This window comes from Siniperca chuatsi, linkage group LG14 (assembly GCF_020085105.1).
Source record: "Siniperca chuatsi isolate FFG_IHB_CAS linkage group LG14, ASM2008510v1, whole genome shotgun sequence".
Taxonomy (NCBI): Eukaryota; Metazoa; Chordata; class Actinopteri; order Centrarchiformes; family Sinipercidae; genus Siniperca; species Siniperca chuatsi.
The window spans coordinates 15327199-15348401 of NC_058055.1; the positions used below are offsets into that span (position 1 = coordinate 15327199).

A 21203-nucleotide genomic window follows, 5' to 3' on the forward strand; every position below is an offset into this window, starting at 1 on the left:
TTGCAAAAGTGTGTCAGACCAGGAGATACACGCAATTTGTGTATTGTTTCACAAGTTTTTCTTATATGTGTAAAAAAAAAAAAAAAAAAAGAAGAAGTAGTATAAAACTAAAGACATGGGACCTACTGACCTCGAAGATTTGGGCGAAATGTGTGTCTCTGTTGGTGAACATGGCGTTGATGCAGTGGATGGCATACTTGGCCTGGCGAGGGGGGCCTCTCTTGGCTTTGGCCTGCAGTACCGGCAGCAAAACACTTGGGGGAGCAGGCAGGAGAACACCATTAAAAACCATAGAAGGTATTGTCATAAGTCACAGCATGCTCACAGCGAGCATTGCAGTCGAAAAATATGAATAACCACAGAGATTTTTATGCACGATTAAATACCAGACTGTGACTGCAAACATCTTGCTGTAAGCTAGAGAACGAATGAAAGCAACAATCAGGAAGTGAAACGTACGATTTGATGTGAGGAAAACTCTCTTCCAACTTGCTGCCTGTGTTCTTGAAGATCTGCAGTGCAGCCTCTGCGACCTTCTCATCATCCATCTTCAGACAACCCAGCAGAGACTCAAACGTTTCTGCAGAGTGGAAGGACACTGGGTGTGTGAACGACAGCACCTGTGTGGGATGAAAAACAAACAAGGGTCAAACAACTGCTGCATGACGCATAATAAATATTTTTCAATAATAATCACTGAAGTCATCAGAAAAAAAAGTGTTGAATATATATAATAAGCAAACTCTAGAAACTGATAAAACACAAACTCACTGGAAAGACATGAAAAGTCTTTATGTTATCATTATTAATGTGTTGTGATTGCTGCTGCCAGCCCCGCATCCATGTTAAAAACTGCAGGAGGGGCATATCAATCACTGTTTGCAGGCAGCAATTCACAGACACCCCAGCAGCAGAACTGATAGGCGTGTAGAGCCCATGATTTAGATTTTTTTTCCCCCCCTACAAGCATTTTGTTAAATGGAGCATCAATACAAGATACTGAAATGACAACCCCAGTATTCTTCATCTCATTTTGTAGATATATGCAGATATCCAGAGTGGAATTTATTTTCTTGCTGGTTTTTACCTTCAGCAGTTCCAGTCCTGCTCTGATGGCCTCTTCAGTTGGGACGCCCTCCTCATCATCATCAGCTGTTCCATCTATAGATTTGTTAACCTGTTTTACCAAAGCACTGATAGATGATGGTCGAGATGAAAGAGATAAAAAAAAAGACGGAAAAAAAGGGTCAAATACTGCACAAGTGAATCAAATATCACTGGCATTTGTAGTCTTTAATCATCACCTTAATACAAAGTTTGTGTTATGGGCCTTTCCACACACACACACACACACACACACACACACACACACAGTGTACCTGATGGATTCTGTGTCGATGTGTACAGGAGCAATTCTCTCCAGCAGGAACTTGACCATTTCCAGGAATGGATTGCTGGGCTGTTTGGGGCTGCCGAGTTTTTTAGTGATGTCTCGCTGAAAAGGTGACCAACAAATAAAAAGAAATTAAAAGAATGAAAGTAATGACACTGTAATACAGATAAACTGACAATTCCTCCGCCCAACACCTATTATTTTTAGACTCAAAGATAACTAGTAATGTAGATCCAGAAGCGATACTTCTAAAGTGATAAAGTGATAAAGTGATACTTTACCTGTTGGTCTTAAATCCTTTCCCCTTTCAGACATGCACCCCTTTACGTTAATCCGATGGCAATTTAAGATGTCTGTCTCATGTCTGAATAAGCCCCCTGGTCACTTTTACATAAATGTCACAATCTTACAAGGCCGGACGTAGTAATGCAAGTATCATTTTCAACACGGCACAAGTCTGAACTGAATGCTGTCAGATTAACGCAAAGGCTGCAGCAGCGCAAAGTAAAACAAAGCAGCAGAGAGATGCGTGTCTTGTTTGGCCTTCTAACACCACTGTAATACATTTACTATCTAAATCATCATCTTTTATGCACAAAATCAGTTTAATAAACTAGGAGACAGCGAAAGAGCCAATTTTAAGCGTTGAAGAGATCAGTCTTCTTATATCAGATCAGTCTATAAAAACTATTTCCCCTTGCGCAAGCAGGGGAAAGGAGGTAAAAAATAAAAATTAAAAAAATACAAAAAAACACATCTTACAATAATCTGACCAACAGTATGTCCATGTATTTCCAGTGTTCATTCATGCCAACTGTATGGATGAATAAATGAATATCCAGTGAAACTCTTCACATACAGCATGTGAGCAAACTTAATGTGCTATCATTCAATGTTTGTGCAGTATTGGATATTGTAAAACAGGCAGCAAAATTCGCTATCAAATAACATTAAATGACGAAACTGATGTTAAAATGTATCAGTAGATTCACTCTTAGAAGCAGCGACGAGCGGCCCTCGCACTCACGACGGTCATTAAGCCTTCAACGGCAAAATAAGTTTTAAAATCCATCAGTGATGCGGCCTGAGAGAGAGAACAGAAAACACTCATCGCTTTCATAACTTTTGCAACTGAACGAAACCATATAGAACATTAACGTAAAAGTCACCTATGTCCGAATGACAAAATGCCATCACTTTAACAAATAGATGAAGCAAGCTAGGTTGTGTATTTCATGTCTGTAAAGGGCTTACGTTTTTTGTGAACATAATAAGCATAGAAACAAACAACAGAGTGGGGCTTGAAGTGTTCTGATACTTTTTGATACCAGATGGTCACTGGAATCCTCTTACCACCATAAATCCAAGCTGCCACTTGGCTTCATTAACAATGAAACCAGAAAACGCCTATGTCTACACGTTCTGAGTATTTGTTAATTTAAAAGATAGATGAGATACATTTAGTTAAGAGATTACTGACCTCCCAACTTTAACAACCTTTTCAAACTCAAAATACTGACTCAGTGCTTAGCGCTACAAATGAAAAACCTTCTACACTGAGGCTTTAATCCAAAGTAAAATATGTCCATTTGAGAAAATGTCTTTGGAGTCCAACAAATTTAAGTTTACTATAACTTTAAGGGATGTCAGCATTTCAATTAAAGGACACTACACTGTGATCTCGGACAGAAACGTTAATACTCACCACACAGACTTCAGCTTGCTTGCAGGAGCAGGTGGGGCTGACCAAGGTTTCCAACTGATCTCTGATCCGCTCATCATCATCCAGGACCTGAGCCAGCTTCTTCACAAAGTCCTGAGCCTTGCCCGGGTCTGGCAGGTTCCCTATAGACACACAGAATTAAAAGTTCATGTCTACATGGCATAGATTTGAAAGGCGGGGTGGTTAGGTCATCCCTGTTTAAGCAATTTCATTAGAAATTTTGTTCTTTTTTCCCCCTACTTAAGCTACTATGAGTGGAAAGATCTGCATAGCAGTGTAAGTTAGTAATTCAAATAAATAGATGTAAGTTATGTGTGAGATCACTTACTTGTGATCACCATGACTTTGGCGAATACAGCCTTGCTCGATGCTTCAGACTACAAAAAATACATTAACAAAATATTTTAGAAACATGAAACACGGGTATATTAACCCATCAGCTTTTTGTAGTGTGCTTCAGTCAGAGTTACCTTGGGTTTTTTGACCAAGTCCAGCAAGTCTTTGACGTGGTGTCTCAGCAGATTCTGGCACTTCCACATCTCATTCAAAGCTCTGAGGAGGCACAGAGGAGGAGTCAAAGGATGGAGAGGGAAACACATGATGATGAGGAGGAATAGTATTACAGTAGGGAAATAAAGGCCTTCCTTTTGAATATTTCTTCCAGACAGTTCAAAGTTGGTGTGAGTGAATTTCATCATGTTCTTCAGACCTTCAGACCATCACAATCTTTTCCAAACCTTCAACTTTTTTTTTTAACAAAACAAATGGCAAGTCACATTTTGCCACCGTCTTGATCTTTTATGTGTGAGAAAGACTTACTTGACAGCATTTGTGTCAAGGGTGGCATACAGGTAGTAAAGACACTTCATCCTCTCAGTGGTTTCCAGGTTGTGAGGAACCATGTACTGGGCAAAGACCCGCTCCACCAGCAACCTGTGCACACAGAGGGAAACATTTAGGAGGAAACTTAGTTTCCAAGGATATTCTTAGATTTAATCCAACGCTGTTTGTTTTTCCTCTTTAAGGGTTTGAGCTGAGAGTGCTGACAGTCATTAACCTACCATTAGATTTGTTTAATAGGATTATCTACACCAGAGTCAGAAATTAAGGCAGCTTGGGACAAAGTGCCGTTGAAATTTTGAGAATGCCCTTGAAAAAAGATCATCATCAAATATTTATGCATGAGAGATTCAATTCTCTCACTGGCAGATTCTAACCAAATATCAGACTGTCTAATTAAATAGATTGATATGACTTATCGGTCCGGACATAATCTTAAACCTCTCATTAAAAAAACGGACATTTTATGACCTTAAATTTTGGATAATCACATTTCAGAGGTTTTAAGAGAATTTGCTGAGCATGCTAAAGTATTTCAATGCTTCCCTGCTTAACTTTCATACAGTTACACACATGCACACACACACTCAGGAACTGCCTGTTACAATACAGACTTTTCCTGTTGGCAGCTGAGCAGTTCCACTGCAGCAGAGTCATTAAAAGGATAACTGCACCCTCAGACACTGCTCTGCAGTTAGATCTGAGACTAAGTTGTTGTGTTGTTTTGTCATTTAGGCTTTTATCCAGAGGTGCCCACTTTGCCTCAACATGGCTCATCTACTTTCTACTTCAGCTCGTGACATTTCGCAGAATTACTTTGAACAACCCCCAGAGAGGTACTGTGGGCTCTCCATGTTGTGCATGTGCAGGTGGAGAAACAATAATAGACCAAAGCTTCCAGTTGAAAGTGAAGCGAGTGATGCTGCAGAGTACTGTCTGGGTGCTCAAATGATAAAAATCAAGTCCTACATATTTCACTTGCTTATTAAAACAGCTGTGACTGCTTTACATTTACAAAATGATATTTTCCCCTGTATGACTGTCAAAGTGCAGTGACAAATAATTTGAGTGTAGAGAGAAGCCCTTGCTCTTTGGATTCTGAAGGACAGACTTCAAAAACCTTCAAAAACTTTTAACGTTTGTGTTTGAGACGGTTGAAAAGTGTTTGGCACACTGCCAAAGTCTGCTATAAAGTATCTCAATGTGATGTCATTAACTACATTCGGCTGGTAATCCATGAAACAAGAGAAATTCAAACAAAATTAAGTGCAGAAATCCACGGCACATTGCCAATAGCTCAAGGCACACACGAAAAGTGGTTGAGCAAATGATTCAAGGAACTCACAGAGAGACTAATCAGTATCTTTTTGGATTTAAATGCTCTACCTTTTAAACACTTAACCCCAGGTAGTAAACGGTTTCTGGAAATTAATGAAGGTGTTTTAATTTTCCTACGTTTTTAATGTAACTGACAGGAACACATGACCACAAACCTGTCATCGATGCTGTTCTGGTAGTAGATATGGAGCAGCTTGTCTTTGATCCAGGAAATCTGTTTAGAGGCCTCCCTCCCTCCCTCTCCCTGCAGAGAGTACTTCCTGTAGATCGATGCCAGGCCCATCATGGCCTCCTTACGTACACGCCACTGATGAAGGACAGGAAAAGACAGAGGAAGAGACATTTCCAACCATGAAAACTAGTCAAACGAGCTGTTGTGGATAATGAGGTAACAAGACATCGGTTGTGTGGAGATACTTTGGCTACTTAAATCCCTGCTTGGCCACAAAGTGGATGAGACAGTCCCAAATGCGGCTAGATTAATGCTATTTAAAGTCCCACATGAAACAGATAGGTGATGTATAATGTTATCTAAAAACATGTACCAACAAAGACGGACAATACCACAAACTACATGCATCAGCTGAAGCACCACCATCTGATAAAGCACGCAGAGTGAAAGCGCTTACACTCTCACCCGCAATTAGACCCATCCACTGGAACGGGCCGCAAGGCTCTCAGAGAGGCACCTCAGCAACAAACCGTAACAAAACTATGTGCTTTCCTCCCCATTAATAGACAAAGCATACATGCTAATAGTTTTTAAATAGAAATATACATGGTGCTGACAGGATTTAGACTGACAGGTTTGAAGATTTTTGTTTATTTTTGTATAAATAAATTATTGTAAATAGATTTTCAAATAGAAAATCTCATACAGCTCATACAAATGTTTTTCAGGTTCTGAATCTACTACTATTAAATTATTTAGCTCGAAAAAAATAGTGACTTCATTTATACTGTGATAAATATCAATATTAAAAAATTGTGATTATATATTTCACCGCATCGCCACGGTCTACATAAAGCACACTGAAAAACAGCATGAGAGCATACTGACACTTCCAAATGTACACAAAATGTGCCCACTTACTCTCTTGTCCAAGGTCCTCTCCTTTACAAAATTGAGCAATGCATCATTGACTAAAGACAGGTCTTTCTTGGCAGCAGTTACTATAGAGACGATGACATCATGGCGGATGGCCTCTTCTGGGTCATGTGATCTGACCCTCAAGTATTCTGTGAGGAAAACAGGAACAAATAAGTGGGATGTGAGACAACCGGCCACCGTTAACACAGAGAAAATACTCAGCAAATGCTTCTAATGTCTCCCAAATTACACACTTCAAAGGAACAATAATAAGCTTGGAACTTATTATTAGGAGCTTGTAAGTGGTCCAAGTGTTGTGCTATCACCTTCATATAGTGGTAAAACAACTCAACACTGATCACATGCTGATAAACTTCTCATCAATCGAGAGCAGGTTTCCCAAAAATATATCTGATCACAAGTCAGTGCATTTTAGCTGATTTACCTGTGAGGTCTTTGGCCAGGTCTGGGTGGTTCATGAGACAATGACTGGCAAACTTAACACACTCCAGTCTGATGGGCACATGGATGTCATTAAACCTTATGGGAAAAAAAATGAATGTTAATGTCTGCAACAAGGTGAGCCACACACACACACACACACACCTAACCAAAAACAAATTACCCAGCAAGTATTTGCTGCATGCACATAGTGTGCCTCAGAAAGTCAAATTTAAGACATTGTAATGCAACAAAAGTCATAAGTCATAAACCAAGAGACAAATCTCACAAAACAAGCTTTTTTCAAACTAAGTATTGCAAAAATAATTTCTGAAACTCTGAAAGTGTGTGTATGACAAATGAAGACATGGAAATTGACTGTTAAAGAACATGAACGAAAACTTTGTCCCACAACATGATCACATGTGCTTTGGTAAACAGAGTTGTTGTTATACAATATTAGTATGAATCTAAGAAAGAACCACCAACAATAGCAAACAATAATTGCATGTTGAAAAAAAATAAGATCTGTACACATTTTAGCCCATCTGAAAGTATCAAATATGAGTATTTCCAGACTTTTCAAGAGTCTGTGGATACCATAGCCACAACGCTGACACCAACCTGCCCAGGTAACACTGCCAGAGTGGTTTGTTCTGTGCGGCCAACTCAGAGTCCTTGGCTCCAAACATCTTAGCCAGCAGCTTCACCACCTGCAGCCTCTCATCATTATCATTACTCTGCAGAGACAGAGGGAAGAAGAGAGACAGAGAGAGAAATGATGTACAGAATTTGGCTGTGTTGAATGGACATTATCAGAGAGCCTTTCCTGATTTTACTTGACTTTAAATTTTCTTTAAACTGTCTTTTACTTCTACTATCTGTTTTCTTTTAAAACCAGATGGTTTTATGACTTGTGTTTTATTTTGCTGCCTTTGTGAAGTACTTTGTAACATGGATTTTGAAAACTGCTCTATAAATAAAAGATTATTATTACTACTACTACATTAACTACATTGGCAACATTACCATTTTCATAACACACAAAGGCTGCTTGGTATCAATCTTGTTTTAGAATGAGGTGCGAAGAAAAGAAAACAGCAGAGACAAAGTAAAGACAAAGGAAGACAAGAAGTAGGACAAGGGAAGGAGTGAGGATGAAAGAAGAAAAGCAGTAGGGAGAGAAAGAAGAGAGAACAAGTGAGGAGAGATAAAGATGAAAAGAATGAGGGTGAGACAAAGACTGAGCGAGCATGAGAGAAACAGAGAGAGAGAGAGAGTGTGTAGTCTGTGGGGGAGAGATTTTATCGCAGCTATTATTTTGAGGAGACAGCAGTGATCTACACTCCCTCTGAACAGTTAATGAGCGTTATCCATCAGCAGGAAGCCTTTATGAGACACTGCAGAGGCAACATTATGCTGACTGCTTTATCTTTCTAATATGAATCAACAAACCTGCAGAGAAAGTGAAAATGTGCAATTCTGTGGGTAATAGGTCAGAAAATTCATGTTTTTAGTCTGGTGTATGAGGATAACGCTTAAAACCAATATTAAGACAAGCATTGCTGCTGCTTCCATCTATTTAACTGCTATTAATGTTACAACCGAATCTTATAGCAATGATAATAATAATAATAATAAATCTGCCAAATGTCCTAATAAAGTGCAGTAAGGTGTACTGCACAAAACAACTATACTAACAACATAATATGACAAATGTAAGACGCTAAAGGCTCCATTTATGCAAACAACAACAACAACAAAAACCCAGCTATAAACAGTATATGTTTAAAAATCCACAGAGTAGTGTGGTGCTTTACTGTTCAACTGAAAGAGTTTTTCTATACCTTGAGTTTAAATTCCAGCTGTGGCAGCACTGAGAGCAGCAGGTGGCTGTCTATGTTGTAAAGCTCCAAGATGAGGTCAAAAACGTGTTCAGACAGATCACTGACTGAAGTCTTTCCCAGCATCAGCACCTGGTTGAAGAACTGATGAAGAAGACAGAGAGGGAGGAATAATGGCTACTGATAACACATCCAAAAAGAGATCCTACATGGTCCTGCAACTCAAAGTGTGACTTTTCAGAAAAAAAAAAAAACAATTCTCCATCCAGCCATACATATAAAAATGTAAGGACAAAAAATAAACAGGAGTGTGTCAAAGATGTAATCTCACATTGGTAATGTAGGGTTCAATAGCCTGAGCAGTCCTCTTCAGCAGAGCTTTGGCCAGGTCATATGCTTGTTTATTCAAATTCTAGAAAGACAGAAAAACAATTGGTGAATAAAACAGCAGGTCAGAGAACATGTTCAGATAGATGTCTGGGTGACAAAAACATTACAAATAACGTAAGGGTGTAGTCCATCATTCTTTGCTTTTCACTCAGAAGAATCCCATTAGGATGCTTGTAGCAGGCACAGAAGTCCACAGATGTTTGTGCACAAACTCTTAAGCTGCGTTACTTCTTTCCACCTGCAGGGGTCTCACTGAATTACAGGGTATGGAAAATGATAATGGCCTCAGTCTACTGACAATATCAACTCACTTCAGAAGTGCACGTGCATCCACACGTTGTGCACATACCTTGTGTGCTGGCACCAGGTTGACCAACACGGTGTCCAACAGCTCCTGCGATACAGTGTCACCCTCGCAGATGATGGAGCTCATCAGGTCCACCATATGCATGTGCACCTTCTGGTTGTGACCGTTGCTAGGGAAACATGGCAAGAAGGGTCAAAGGTCAAGGATTGCGTAACTTAAAATATAATATTCCACACTGGTTCCCATTGAAGCAGCAACTCAAAATTGACTGGGTTTAAATCAAAATGTCAAATATTCCTAGGTAGTGTGTACTCCACCCATTCAACACGTATCTGTCATTTTTAGTGCACCATGGCTGTGATTTACTTTGCTGGCAGCATTTTGTATGGATTCATGTTTTTACTTGCTTGATCTCTCATTTTGAAAACAAACTGGCCTCACATAAACAGACTGCGATGCACTGATCACAAAGAGGGTGGGTGTACTTTCTCATAATGATCTGCAGGACAGCGGAAGTAAAGCTTATTACCTAGATTTGTATCTCAGCGAATACTGTCCTCAACGCTGCCAGGCATTACTAGTCTCATTACCTCCCATTCACTGAAAGTGTCACTTACACACACACACACACACACACACACACACACACACACAAACATGAGGGCTGCATACCCCTACACCTTCTAGCTCACTGCTAATATTTCAAATGGAAAGCAGAGCTCTTTAGATTCTTCCTATATAACAAAAAAGCATTGTGCTTGCAAAACCTTCACACACACAACCACAATTTTGTTCCAGTGGCAAAGAGCCAAATTCTGTACTGCAGAATTCAGCCCTCAAGGTTGTGTTCAGCAGAGTGAAATTGAGAGCGGGGTTAGGAGGAAAGAGAGGAGAGCAGGGAGGGCAATCAAAGAGAAACAACCGGACTGCTACGGTGCGGTTTTGTGATGTAGCACCAGAGACAGACTGAGATGTTAGTGAGGGCTACAAGGGTTCATTTCTGTCATTAAGGACTGCAGCAGCCAAAAAAAAAGGAGGAAGGTGGAATGTGGAAAAATAAAAGCTGGGCATACATACCCACATAATACACCATGATGAATATGAACACACAAATATTCACATCACATTGAGGTGGGCTTTGATAAAAAGGACTTACTTGATGACCTGGAAGAGTGTTCTGTAAAGCTGGGTGAATATCTCATTGCTGTCTTCAAGCTCAAAGCAAATATTGTAGGACTTCACCCATGCTATGTTCTGAACAAAAACAGGAGGCAGGACATTAGTGGCAATGCAGATGCAAACTAGGAAGGTCAAAGAAGAATGTGGTAAGGAGGGTGAAGGACAGCCATGTTTGCTTGTAGGTTGACTTTCAATAATAATCTCCCAAAAACCAAATCAAAGTAATTTCCCTTTAAACCTGCAATAACTGCTGGGTTTTTTTGGCCACTTGGGGCCAGCGGAAACAAGTTGTGAACACAACATTGACATATCATCACCTTTTAAGTAGATATGTTGAACTTGTTAGCTAACAGTTGCTTATTTACACATTCAGCAGTTACAGAGAAATATTGGCATTCACCTGGAGTCATGTTGGTGTCCACCTGGTGAATTAAAGTCCAATATACATCCTCTTTTAGCTCTGTTTTTGGTCTCTACCAACTCCTGAGGGAAATGTCTGGATTCTTTGCTGCTAAAAGCTCCACTATGTTCACCAGATAATCACTAAATGTGTCCGTCTGCTGTTTGGTGCTGAGAAGGTAGTGTACAGTGGGTTTTTAGAGCTTTTTGTCTGAAAACAGCTGCCTGCTGCAACCAAAAACGACACTTTGAGAGTGGTGAGAGTAAGCTACAACAGTAAAGTTGTGGGCCGGCCCGCTAAACAATGAGCTGAAACTCAGGTGATGATTCTCTGTAGGTTCATCACTATAAGCGACTCCCATTACACACTGTAATTTGATACATTGTTATTATAAAAAATATGGATTATAGCCACTTAGACAGCAGAACTTGTTTACTCTAGTTCAGTTTTCAGAGAGCATAATGACCGTTTGCCTGGATTTGTTTGAGATTTGTTGAGGTTTCAATTCCATGTTAAATTAAACAACTTAATCTTATATACACCCCTTTATGGCTACTGTAGCTAATTGATTTCACTGTTGTTGCATGAAGTGTAAAGCAATTAATATCATTAAAACTGTAACTTCACCATCTACACCACAGACTTCCGCTACCACACAGAGTCCTGCCACTTTCAGAAGTTTTCTGATGACTCTGCTGTGTTGGGATGTGTCAGCGGTGGTGATGAGACTGAGTACAGGGCTGTTGTGGGTAACTTTGTCTCATGGTGTGAGCAGAACCATCTGCAGCTCAATGCGACAAAGTCAAAAGGAGCTGGTTGTAGACTTACGTAGGGTAAAGGCACCAGTGACCCTGGTTTCCATCCAGGGGGTCAGTGTGGACATTGTTGAGGACTACAAGTACCTTGGACTACATATGGACAATAAACTGGACTGGGCTAAGAGCACTCAAGCCCTCTATAAGGACCAGAGTCACCTCTATTTTCTGAGGAGGCTGAGGTCCTTCAACATCTGCCGGACAATGCTGAGGATGTTTTATGAGTCTTTGGTGGCCAGTGCTATCCTGTATGCTGGGGCAGCAGGTTGAGGGTAGCGGACGCCAACAGGCTCAATAAACTGATCCGTAAGGCCAGTGACATTGTGGGGGTGGAGCTGGACTCTCTGTCAGTCGTGTCAGAGAGGAGGATGCTGGCCAAACTACATGCCATCTTGGACAGTGTCTCCCACCCACTCCATGACATGCTAGCTAAACAAAGGAGTACCTTCAGCGGAAGATTCATCCCCCAAAATGCACCACAGAGCGCCACAGGAAGTCATTCCTGCCTGTGGCCTTCAAACTCTTTAACTCCTCCCTCTGAGTGTCAGGGAAATTGGCGCTGATATTACTCAACTGGACACTGGATCATTAACATTACTGCAATACCTGAAATATTGTGCAATATTCTCTTACTCCTGTGCAATATACTCTGTTCTCAGTTTAATTATTCCATGTTTGATGATATTTATTAAACTATATTACTGCTGTGCAATATTCACCGCCTAATAAGCTGGTTAAATCTGCTACACTCAACTTGACTGTACTCATGATTGCACTACTATTACTTATATTATTACATTGTACTGTACACTTACTTAGCTTTATACTTCATACCCACTTATTTTGATTAGGTGTATTATAGTGTATCATATTTCGATTTGCTTGCAGACTTATTATTATGTCTATTTCTATTCTATTAGTACTTCTTCTCCTGTGTGACGTGATAATGAGCAGCTGTAACAAAGAGTTTCCCCTCGGGAATCAATAAAGTATTTCTGATTCTGAAGTTAGATTACCTCCATCTCACAATTGCTTCCCATTGGCAGTAATTTAATCACAATCTTAATAAAAATCAAGTTGGAAACCAGAGATATTTACTTCCAGTTAGACTGAACTTGTCCTTTAATTTCATCAGGAAATTATCTTGGTGCAAACAAAAGCAACATTAAACACAGAAGCAAGAAGACTCAAAAGCAAGCCAAAACATTAAATTAAGAACATCAGAGTAACATATTCTTAAAAATTAGACTAAAATGATCTATTTTGACTTAGTGTTTAAAAGGAGTTCAGACGGAGAGTCTCCTGCAGCCTAAAGGAGATGAAAAACAAAACTACCAGATTGCTGCAGATATAGATAAACATGTCTCCTATACACTTCTGTTTCACAGCAGGGGAGAGTGCATATCATTCTGTCACCACTGCTTCCTCTTCTATGTCTCTACTCTCGCATTCAACATACTTTATTTAATGTGATACAATTACATGACCAGGTGGCTTCATCCCGAGGGTTTCTTTTTGTAAATAAAGATTACCAGTTAAAGCCAGGCTTACTTTTCACGAAATTCTGTTTCATAAATGAAGCTTCACAAAAGGAAGTTTAAGTCTGGCCTAAGTTACCATGGAAACTTATCCTTAACATTTCAGGCTTTGCTTCACCTCATGGTTAAAGATCCCCTACAGACATGGTTTAAAGACATAAAATTACTCTGCTTGGAATAATATTTTGTGTCTAATATGATTTTTTCACAATTAAGTTCAATTCCTCATAGAATTTTTTAAAAATTACATTTACTCCTCCATTACTTTTAATCTATGAAGTTGCAAATATTGTTAATTTCAAAAGTTGAACTGCTGGACACAAGATGCCTACTTCACTGAAAACACCACTCTAGTTAGGGATGTGAACTCTCTCTGTGCATATAACTGTAGTAACTGATTACGGTTGGGCTCCAACAGCCAGTTCCCAGTTGGCAAAAAACACAGATTTGTTGAGGTCCAATGCTAACAAATCTCTTATCGATCTCTCTCTCTCTCTCTCTCTCTCTCGATCTCTCTCTCTCTAGATCTCTCTCTCTCTCTAGATCTCTCTCTCTCTCTAGATCTCTCTCTAGATCTCTCTCTCTCTCTAGATCTCTCTCTAGATCTCTCTCTCTCTCTCTATCTCTCTCTCTCTCTAGATCTCTCTCTCTCTCTAGATCTCTCTCTCTCTCTAGATCTCTCTCTCTCTCTCTCTCTCTCTCTCTCTCTCTCTCTCTCTCTCTCTCTCTACTTTTTATTAGCAATGAGCAATGTAGAAAACATTTGGGTAGTAGGCTTCACATTTTAGCCAGCTCTAACAGTCGCTTTCACCAGGTACAATGGCAAATATCACTCACGGCAGATTGTATTAGCTATCGCTAATTACCGCTAAATCTATAATGGCTAAAATTAAACTTTTCAAAAGTACAGTGCACAAAATAAGTAGGCTACACCTGTTACATCAATGTGTCAAATACATTAAATCAACACTTAGAATATTCTGCTACTCGTTTCATTTTCACTTTGTAGCTACAGGTTGTGAGCATTAATTAGGCTACCACCATAAAAAATGTCTTCCTTCTCAGCCAACAAAAGGTAATTAAGAGAGATCATTGAGTTTTAGTCATATACAACTATAACTGTTGAAAGCCAAAACAGATTAGATTCGATGACGGATTCTAAAGGATTTAAACTCAATAAGGAGAGTCAATACTGGATTCGAATTCGATAAAATGTGATTAAACCCCAACCATACCACTGATCCGTACACACGGTAACACACCTCAAGCAGGTAGAAGTATCTGTTGAACTGAGCGCTTTTAGTGTCCTCCAGTCCTTTGAGCTGTCTTGTGATAAACATGAAAATGTCCTGGAGACAAGAAAGAAACAGATGTAGTCATTAGCAAACTTTAGATGTGATTGGGGCAGCACAATAAAGTTAAAAATACAGCTATTAAAAACAGCCACAACACAACAAACCTAGAAATGTTTTCAGTCAAAATGTTCAGAATGATTAGCAAGAGATACCCACGCTCCCACACAAACACTGAACCTTAAAAGTTTAAAAACACACCAAAAGAAGGAATCATGTACATGAGACTTGTTACTGAATGCTGATATATTCCTGTCTAATAAACAGCTCGTGTTTAGACGCTCTGTAAGGTGCGAGTTGTGTCAAGTCTCTAGCCAACTGCTGCACAAATTTCAGGCCAGCTTCCAAAAAAGTTGGCAAGTGAAAATACAAATCAATTTGTCAGTCAGTGTTATGTGAATACTCCAGAAAGGATGCAAGAAGGTTATGTAATTAAAACAGTGAGTAACTTTGGTGGAGTAGAGTGATGTAATTTTGCAGTATTTTGATTTATATGCCCGCGCAAAATCGTTATCACTGTACCTTGAGTTTATCTGGGGAGGTGTAAGGCGCCTCTGGGGCGTAAATCCTGAATATGTCTGCAAGACAGCAGGCCACCAGCAGACGCACATCCTTGTCTGGGTGTTTGAGGAAGAAGTCTGAGGCCAGGTGGAGGGCCAGGTTCAGGTACAGCTCCTTCTCTTCCTCAGAGTCCTGGTCCATGTCCATGAAGGTCTTCACAACCATCTGAAAAAGGGTGGGGGATATTGAGTGGGGAGAGAGGGTGCCGGAGGTTAGTGGCTGGGTTGACTAAAAAGCTAGGTGTAAAAAAAAAAAAAAAAAAAAAAAAAAAAAAAAAAAAATACCACTAACTCAAGTGTGCCATCAATCCAAGATTATGAGGTTTTAAGTCCATAGCATTCAGTTTGTTCAGTTACACCATGCAAAGTCAAAAATCAAACTTTGAATAAATAAATCTTCCAATAATGCATCAGTAATAATTCATTCCAGCAAATCACACATGGTTAAGAGCAATATGAATCATAATACAAAAAAAGTCTCAATTTTAAAATCTTAAAATTAAACTTAAAAAAAATTACTACTAATTACCACTGCTAATACTTAAAAACATCTTGTCTGTTTTAAAAGAAAAAATTATGACATTATGCTTTCAGTAATGTGATAATATTATACTGAGAAGCCTGACAATCTGTGCAACCACAAAGTAAACAGAGGAGACACGGCTGCAGCAGAAGGGGAGAAAGACACTGACCTTGAGTCTGCGGACCATTTCCTCTTTGGAGATTTTGTCAGAGATCTCCTTGACCCCCGGGGGGTAGGTCACCTTCCCGTCTGTGACTCGAGCTTTAGAGTGAGCCATCCTCTTTAGCTCTTCACTGCCTGAGGAAAGAGACAATAACGTTTTCAATAAATTAGAGGAGAGCAAGAACACAGGAAGAGGGGACTAAAAACCTAAAACCTTGAAGAATTGAAGAACCTCAACCAAAACCAGCGAGAAAAAGCACATTGTTAACTATTTGGAACCTAAGGCAAATCTTTTTTTATACTTCAAAGCTTTGAAAGAAGTCTGCAATAGAGAGCTCTGAAATATTCAGCGAGGTATTCACAGCACAGTAATAGCTTTCTACAAGCTGAATGAATGATGAAATTGCTACATTCCGAGAGAAGGCTGACTTTTCACTGCGAGCTGCTGCTACCATTGTGTTCCACATTTCTTTACAGCGGCCACTAGCCTGTCAAGGATTACACCCAATTCATGTTTGGGGCATTCACATGACGCAAACTGTGCTTTGACTTTCAATGTTGGTGCACTGCTCATGGCCATATCAGTCATGCTGAACTTTACACAGCTCTTTAGCAATGGCTACTAAACTGACCCGTCTCACCTTGCCACTGCTTTTTGTCCATTAAAGATATTAAAAAAAAGGCAGAAATGTGTCCACCCAGGAGTATGACTTCATTTTCCTCCTATATCCCCCTTTGTCAGACAAAGGGTCTGTAATGTTTCAAATAAAATTAATGATTCGATACTTTATAGTGAGGGTTCATAATATATCTAGGCCAAAGCAATTAATACAGAAATGCATCAGTTACAGCAACAAGGCTAGAAGTCGACGGTTCTTACCAGGAGTTTTGAGTATAAGAGAATGGTGGCTGATGTTTTGCTACAGACTACAATCTCAAAGACTGCCTCAGACATACCGCCTCAGTCACAGCCTCATGTCTCGGTCTCATGCGAGTTTCCTCAACTATTAATGTCACAGTTTACAGGACTGCTCATTATGTAGCCAGCTATCAGCTGCCTTTCGTTTGACTGATAACCTTTTTATGCATGTTGTAATAACTGAATTTTCACGATGTAGACATTTTACACATAGGAGCAAAAACACAACTTCAAATGAACCAAATTAATTCAATACATCACCCAACCCTAATATCAGCTGAAGATAATTAACATTTATTTCATGAAGCTAAAATGAAACTTTCGTCTGTTGTCTGGTTAATGTGCTCATTGCAAGCCCAAGTCTGTACTTCACCAAAGATTGTTTGAGAGTGAAAAGAAACCACTCTATAACGGCACTCTACGGCCACAAATGCACTGTGGTTTTATAATTCAGCAAGACCATCAGCATAGGAAGACTTCTCAATTTATGTGCTGCTTTTATCCAAAGCTTTTTACAATTTGCCTCCCATTCTCTCTCTCTCTCTCTCTCTCTCACACACACACACACACACACACACACACACAAGCAGTGAGGTACCATGCAGGCACTGGCCTGACCATTGGGAGCAATTTGGGGTTCAGGGTCTTGCCCAAGGACACTTCAAGTGACAATTTGCTGCCTTTGTTGTCATATATGACAGTAATTTGAATGTTGTTGGGTTTTGGTCTGTTGGTTGGACAAAACAAGCATGTTGGCTATGGGAAACTGATGGGCAAATATCACATTTCATAAATCATGTTTCCATTAATTGTCAAGCAAATTTGATGCAAACTTTTGAAATGATGCGATAAAAAAAGAGGAAAAAAAGAAAATGTGAATTAGGCAGGTTTCCATCAACTGGATTGGAGCGAATAAACAAAACAACAAGGGTAGTTTCGTCATCCTGCAGAAGTTGGCGGTATAGACTATGTTACGCATGGCTGTAATAAACAAGAGTAGAAGAAGTAAAGGTTGCAAACAGGAAACGAAACCAGTTGTTTGAAGAACGCTAATAAACCTCAAACACCAAGTACAAACAAAACCAGTCGCCATGGCCATCTACGAGGGAAAATGGAGAGAGGTCTTCAGGGATTTGTAATTGTAAGACGTTGACAGCGGAAACAGCTTCTTCTTATCCTCTCGGAACGGAAACAGCTTATCAGCCATGTGAGTTAAATGTTCGCTGCCTCTGAACTTATTTGGCAAAAGTGTTTCCATCTCCCATTACGCGTATTAACTCTTTTTCGAAAAAGGCAAAAACCACCACAAGTGAGCGTATAACCCCTAACTGTCCTAACTTCCAGTTCCAGTTTCTTCTCTTAAAACATATGTTGTGGGAAAAAAAAGCTAAATGTTCTTTCAGACTATGTGACAGTTACACGGCTTCAGTTGTGAATTTATAGCACCATTTGTTAAAATTTTGATTTGGAGGCATTAGTTCAAATAGAAAAGAAAAACTAAAAAGTCCCCCGTGCTGCCCTGTCAAAAAAATCTATAGAGATACACCTAGCTTTAAAGCAGTAACAATTAGTTGATTAATCTATTTGTTGATCGACAAGTTAACCAGCAACTATTTTGATAATAACCATATTTTAGTCATTTTTAAGCAAAAATGTCAAACATTAGCTGGCTCCAGATTCTCAAATGTGAAGATTTGATGCTTTTCTTTGTCGTCCATGATACTAAACTAAATATCTTTGGACTGTTGGTCACACAAAACAAAACATCTGAAGATGTCACCTTGGGCTGTGAGAAATTATAACAAGCATTTCTCTCTATTTTCTTACATTTCATAGACAAAACAATTAAACAAGAAAATAACCGGCAGATTAATCAATATTGAAAATAAATAAAGTAGTTGCAGCCTTACATCGCTTTACTTCATGTTAAGTTTTTATTGTCCTTCCGCAACACTGTCACGCTCAGTATTTGAATAAAAAAAATCTCTGCACTTTGTTTATACAAACCTGTGCAATCAACTATATTTCAAACAAGTAAACGACAGACATGCCCTCCTCCGCGACCGGCATCAATCTTCGTTTTCAAATCAGTAACAAACATGTCATCTGATTTTGAGCCCTGTGATATACCTGTAGTATAATGCTGTAAAAAGGGCAATTTGTGTAGTTTTATAGAAAGCCAAAAAGCAGTAGTGGAACGCATGACTTCTCCAGGTATGGTCAAAACCGATAAGTGGTGTATGACATATCCTGAATGACAGATGGGTGGAAAGTTAAGACAAACAAAAACACAGATATTGGGTAGTCTGATGATCCATAGTCCTTTCTCAGATTTCTGCCAGGAGTTCAGAACTACTGTGCAAAGGCAGCACTTGCTGCACGGTAAATGTAGCTACATTTTCACTTTGTCTGCCATACAACCTGCTTTCACTGGTAAAGTACCAAAGTTGTCTGAAATATGGTATAAACCAGCATTTGTGGCTGCTCCTGTCCTGCTTCAGTATCTCATTCCACAACAACCACCTCTCCCAGGGGACTCAGCATAACAAGTGTTTACTACTGTTTAAAAAAAAAAAGAAAAATCACTACATATATATGTACTGTTACCAAAAGCATTAAATGAATGGACATAACTTTTCTTCTGTAAGTAATGTCTTGTTTGTGACTTTTCACAATTTAGGTTGCTTTTATCACTTAAGGAGAATTTATTATGAAGCAGTGTGGCTCAGTAGGTCCACCATCTGACAAAAGGGCTTGCTGGGTTTGATTTAGAGTTTTGAATAGCCAAACAATTTTCTGCAGCTGTACTTGAGCTTTTATAAAACACACACACAAGCAGGGCCAAACTCACACACTGGACACTGGCATGCTGCCAAATCGCTGGATTCTGACCTTCTTTTCCAAACCACAGCTGCTGCCAAATTTGAGTCTCTCTTCCTCTCTCTCTCTCTCTGACTACCACACTGACACACAGAGCGCTCTAGCAGCCAATCAGAGTAGAGTATTTCTCGAGCTGGGGGGTCTGTCTGGGTACCATCCACCAGGGAATATTTCACTTTGAAAAGGAAGCGGCAGTAAATAATCACACATGGGGCAAGCTTTACCCTACATTAAACCTCTTAAACATGAGCTACTTTCAGCTCATTGCTGGTTTATCAGAGTAAAACACATTTAGCCCCCCACCAAGGTTTTCTATCTGCCCATTGCTTCTGCTCTCCCCACTTCAGCCCTTTAACACAGCTGCCAGCAGAAATATGAAGCCTCAGAGCAGTTCTCCAAACCTAATCTGAACCTTGACATAGGCATCCTTTGTTTTAACCCTGTGGGTGATCACAGGGAAGAGAGGGACTGTCAGCAAACAGAGGGAGGACCAGACACCAGTTGGTTGTAAGGGTGAACTCAACGACCTCCATATGGGCACTCACACAAAAACCAAGTGAGGGAAACTGGCTTGGTTTTCCTAATGAAATTAAATCAAACAGACATTTTCTGAACAGAGCATGTCTCCATCAAATCTGAACCAGTGAAGTCCGGCCAGACACAACAGCAAAGCAGAGAAGGAGGCATTGAACTTAGTCCAAAGGTTATGAGAATGAGACGAGGTTGGAGTAAAACTCCAAAGAAGCCACACTGCAAGGGAAGCTGTGTCTACAAACAGAAAACACTGCTGAATCACATGTCTAAGGTCACCAAGCAGTGCAGACATATCTCCTACTCTGTATCCACTCAACACAAGCAAACCATCACAGAGACCAAAACTAAAAGACTACCATTGTGGCTTTGTACAGCAAGAATTTGACCAAACACAATTTTACTCAGTTTTCCTTTTAGATGGGAAAAATAAAGTTGTAGGTCTGCAGCTTGTATTAGATCTAGAAGGGGGGGGGGGACAAATGATCTAAACCAAAAACTAACTGTGCTACACCATGGTTTCTGATGGAACAATAGTCCATGTGGTTTTGCACAAAGCCATTTTAAAAAGATAATAAGCAATAAAATCTGTGTAAAAGCTGAAACACAATCATCTTATTTGGCAATGCTCTCTTAAATCAATACATTAAATTCCAACTTGGCTTCTTAGGAAGGTTATCTTGAACAGTAATGATTTTAAAAGTGTTATTTGGTAACATATTCCAATGAAGAAAAAATTCTAATAACCAAAATCCTTATTACATGGCCATTTAATGAGATATTTCAGCCAATCCGCAGTGTTGATGGTGACACGATTCAATAATCACAGGCTGATAGCTGTCAAAACAAATGCACTGCAGCACCCTGGAGGGGACTGTCCTCACTCAGTAGTTTACAAATAACATGCAGTGTACAATTTGATGAATAACTCCTCCTGTCTTTGATGTTTCTACAAACCGCTACTGCTTCGCTCAAATC

The 21203-nt window shown here is 39.6% G+C and overlaps 1 protein-coding gene across 1 annotated transcript in view; it reads right to left on the minus strand.

The window, feature by feature from the left end:
• Nucleotides 1-21203, minus strand: part of pds5b (PDS5 cohesin associated factor B) — a 30022-nt gene that overhangs the window by 7784 nt on the left and 1035 nt on the right. The window contains exons 2-20 of the mRNA XM_044222144.1: nt 15903-16030; nt 15173-15376; nt 14561-14647; nt 10523-10620; nt 9409-9535; nt 9001-9081; nt 8673-8813; nt 7450-7565; nt 6830-6924; nt 6388-6533; nt 5450-5601; nt 3936-4049; nt 3587-3668; nt 3445-3493; nt 3099-3238; nt 1380-1495; nt 1088-1193; nt 460-620; nt 131-254 (exon numbers count right to left, since the gene is read on the minus strand). Of these exons, the coding sequence (XP_044078079.1) occupies nt 131-254; nt 460-620; nt 1088-1193; nt 1380-1495; nt 3099-3238; nt 3445-3493; nt 3587-3668; nt 3936-4049; nt 5450-5601; nt 6388-6533; nt 6830-6924; nt 7450-7565; nt 8673-8813; nt 9001-9081; nt 9409-9535; nt 10523-10620; nt 14561-14647; nt 15173-15376; nt 15903-16010 (2247 nt within the window). The 5' untranslated portion in view covers nt 16011-16030. The remainder of the gene's footprint in view (nt 1-130; nt 255-459; nt 621-1087; nt 1194-1379; nt 1496-3098; nt 3239-3444; nt 3494-3586; nt 3669-3935; nt 4050-5449; nt 5602-6387; nt 6534-6829; nt 6925-7449; nt 7566-8672; nt 8814-9000; nt 9082-9408; nt 9536-10522; nt 10621-14560; nt 14648-15172; nt 15377-15902; nt 16031-21203) is intronic.